The 3,426-nt window shown below is 41.0% G+C and overlaps 1 protein-coding gene across 1 annotated transcript; it reads left to right on the forward strand.

Moving 5' to 3' along the window:
* Positions 1-1,850: 1,850 nt before the first annotated feature.
* PCDHB16 (protocadherin beta 16) lies at positions 1,851-3,421 on the forward strand (the record flags this gene model as incomplete). Its single annotated transcript, XM_032851057.1, has 1 exon — positions 1,851-3,421. A coding segment is annotated over exon 1 (1,299 nt), but the record flags the coding sequence as incomplete, so codon positions are not given.
* Positions 3,422-3,426: the final 5 nt, after the last annotated feature.

Here is a 3,426-nt window from a genome sequence, read left to right on the forward strand (position 1 = left end):
TGAAAATGCAAATAACCCAGTTTTAAAGTGGACAAAGATCTGAATAGATGTCTCTCTAAGGAAGAGATGCAAATGGACAATAAGTTCAATACCAGTAGTCATCAGAGAAATGCAAATAAAAATCATAATGAGATACTACTTCATACCCACTAGAATCAAAAAGACATGGGGTGCCTTGGTGGATCAGTCAGATGGGGTGCCTGGGTGGTTTGGTTAGTAGAGCATCAGACTCTTAATTTCAGCTCAGGTCATGATCTGAGGGTGGTGAGATGGAGCCCTGCTCAGGCTCCACACTCAGCAGAATTGCTTGTGATTCTCTCTCTCCCTCTCCTTCTGCCCTTTCCCTGGCTCATGCACACGTGTGCGTATGTGTGCTGTCTCTAAACAAACAAACAAACAAATAACTAAAATATTTTTTTAACAGGCCAGATGACAAGTGTTGTGAGGATGCGGAAAAACTTTAATGCTGATAGATTGTTGGTGGGAATGAAAATGGTACAGACACTTTGGAAAATACAGAGCTACCATATGAATTAGCAGTTCTACTCCTGAGAAATGAAAATTTATGTCCATGCAAACATTTGTATATGATTGCAGCTGTTTTACTCTGAAGAACCCAAAGGTGGAAATAACCCAAATATAGATCAACAGATGAATGGATAATCAAAATGTGATATATCATACAATGGGATATTATTCATCCATAGAAAGGAATGAAGTTCTGATACTTGCTATAACTTGGATGAACCTTGAAAACATGCGAAATGAAAGAACCTGGTAACAAAACTCCACATATTATTCCATTCATATTTAAGTCCAGAATAAGGAGGTCTACAAAGTTATTGATTAGGGCTCAGGCCTCTGTCTCTGCAGGACAATTAATTGTTGATTAGGGCTTAGCATAGGAGGGATAGTGGAATAGGGGGATAGTTAAAGCATATGGATTTTGTGGGGGTGATGAAAGTGTTCTAAAATTGACTCTGGTGTGTTGAGGGGGTGGCTCAGCTGGTTAAGCATAAGCCTTCGGCTTAGGTCATGACCCCAGAGTCATGGGATGGAGCCCAGCAGGGACCCTGCTTCTCCCTCTGCCCCTCCCAACCCCACCCACCCCCGCTTGTGTGTGCTCTCTCTCAAATAAATAAAATCTTTTTTAAAAAATTAAATTGACTATGATGATGGATATACTACCCTGAATACACTAAAAGCCACTGAATTGTACACTTTAAATGAATGAAATATATGGTATGTGAATTATATCTCATTAAAGCTTTTTAAAAAGGAAAATAACAAATTATTCTTGTCATTTTTTAAAAAATGTATCCAATCCAAAAGAAGAAGAAGAAGAGGAAGAATCCAAAAGAATGGCAGACCCAACCTTGCAATCTATCCATTACCTATTTGGGAAGTAATTTTCCAATGAGTTGGAAATGGCAGAAACTCACAGCTCTCAGGCTTAGGTGTTGTAAAGAGGAAGTGTGTGATTTTAATAAGGCATTGGTTAAATACTCTCTTTAGAACTGACACTAATAGCAATTTTGCAGTCTCTACTCATTTGCAATTCTATAATACGTGCCATGAAAACAATGTACTTGTGAAACTCTTCCCATGTTACTTTAAAAACATTTGCTCCTAAATGTATATTCTTTTCAACTTAAATGTTAATTATTTTATTCAATCATTAAACCTCAACAGTTTTAAATGGTAACCTAAGTGATAATTTGCTCTTGTATTCCTCCTGTGCAATAAAACAGAGCTCTACCTGAATACACACACAAAAACCACCTGAAAATAGAAGTCATTGTTTTGTTACAGAACACATTTTACACAGCTTATTCCGTACATTTAGAATTCCGTAGAAAATAAAAGATTCAGTGAGAACACATGGTGGCGCTGCAGGTTAAATGATGGAAAACAGAATTGCCTGTGCAGCTCCAGTATCCAGCCAAACAATTCACACTGCCTGGAAGCTAAAAATGGTTTTCTTAGCCACAGCAGAAGTGAATCTGAAATCTCTTTAAAACTCTATTTAGTGGCATAGTCTTGATATCTGGACTGCAGTACCAGGCTACCAAGATCCCAGGCATCCAGGAAGCTTCTCTGAACCAAATTTTCATGAAGAGCAATGGAGATTGGATGGTTGCATTTTCTGAGACAAAGGCAAGTCCTTGTTTTCTTTGTTTTGCTGAGTATGTCTTGGGTGGGTGCTGAGTTAGAGCCCTATTCAGTAGCGGAAGAAATGGAGAGAGGGTCCTTTGTGGCAAATCTAGGAAAAGATCTGGGGTTAGGATTGACAGAGCTGTCCACCCGCGGAGCTCGGATCATTTCTCAAGGCAACAAAGAGTATTTGCAGCTAAAGGTTCAGACTGGGGATTTGCTCATAAATGAGAAACTAGATCGAGAGGAGCTATGCGGTCCAATTGAGCCTTGCTTACTGTATTTCCAATTGTTAATGGAAAAACCCTTAGAGATATTTCAGGCTGAACTGAGGGTGGAAGACATAAATGACCATTCTCCTGTGTTCACTGAAAGAGAAATGATTCTAAAAATACCGGAAAACAGTCCTTTAGGAATTACATTCCCTCTGAGTAATGCTCTGGACTTGGATGTAGGAAGCAACAGTGTTCAAAACTATAAAATCAGCCCCAACTACCATTTTGAGGTTCTAACCCGGAAACGCAGTGATGGCAGAATGTACCCTGAGCTGGTGTTGAAAGAAGAGCTGGACAGGGAGGAAGAGCCTGAAATCGTAATAACCTTGACAGCGCTGGATGGCGGCTCTCCACCTCGGTATGGGACAGCGCAGATGCGTGTAGAAGTGGTGGACAGCAACGATAACGCCCCTGAGTTTGGGCAGCCCATCTACAAGGTGCATATTCCTGAGAACAGTCCTGTAGGCTCCCTGGTTGTCACTGTTTCTGCCAGCGATTTAGACAGCGGAGCCTATGGAAAAATATCCTACACACTCTTCCAGCCTTCAGAAGATATTAGCAAAACTTTGGAAGTAAATCCTGTAACAGGAGAAATTCGACTGAAAAAACAAGTAGATTTTGAAACAGTTCTATCTTATGAAGTAGACATCAAGGCCACTGATGGGGGAGGTCTTTCAGGAAAATGCACTCTTCTCCTCCAAGTGGTGGATGTGAATGATAATCCTCCAGAAGTGACCCTGTCTGCACTTACGAGCCCCATCCCAGAGAACTCACCTGAGATTGTAGTTGCTGTTTTCAGTGTTTCAGATCCTGACTCTGGGGACAACGGGAAGACCATTTCCTCCATCCAGGATGACCTTCCCTTTCTTCTAAAACCTTCAGTCAAGAACTTTTACACCTTGGTAACAGAGAGAGCACTAGACAGAGAAGAAAGATCCGAGTACAACATAACCATCACCGTCACCGACCTGGGGACCCCCAGGCTGAAAACCCAGCA

This window comes from Lontra canadensis, unplaced genomic scaffold (assembly GCF_010015895.1).
Source record: "Lontra canadensis isolate GAN:19392208 unplaced genomic scaffold, GSC_riverotter_1.0 scaffold2234, whole genome shotgun sequence".
NCBI classification, from domain to species: Eukaryota; Metazoa; Chordata; class Mammalia; order Carnivora; family Mustelidae; genus Lontra; species Lontra canadensis.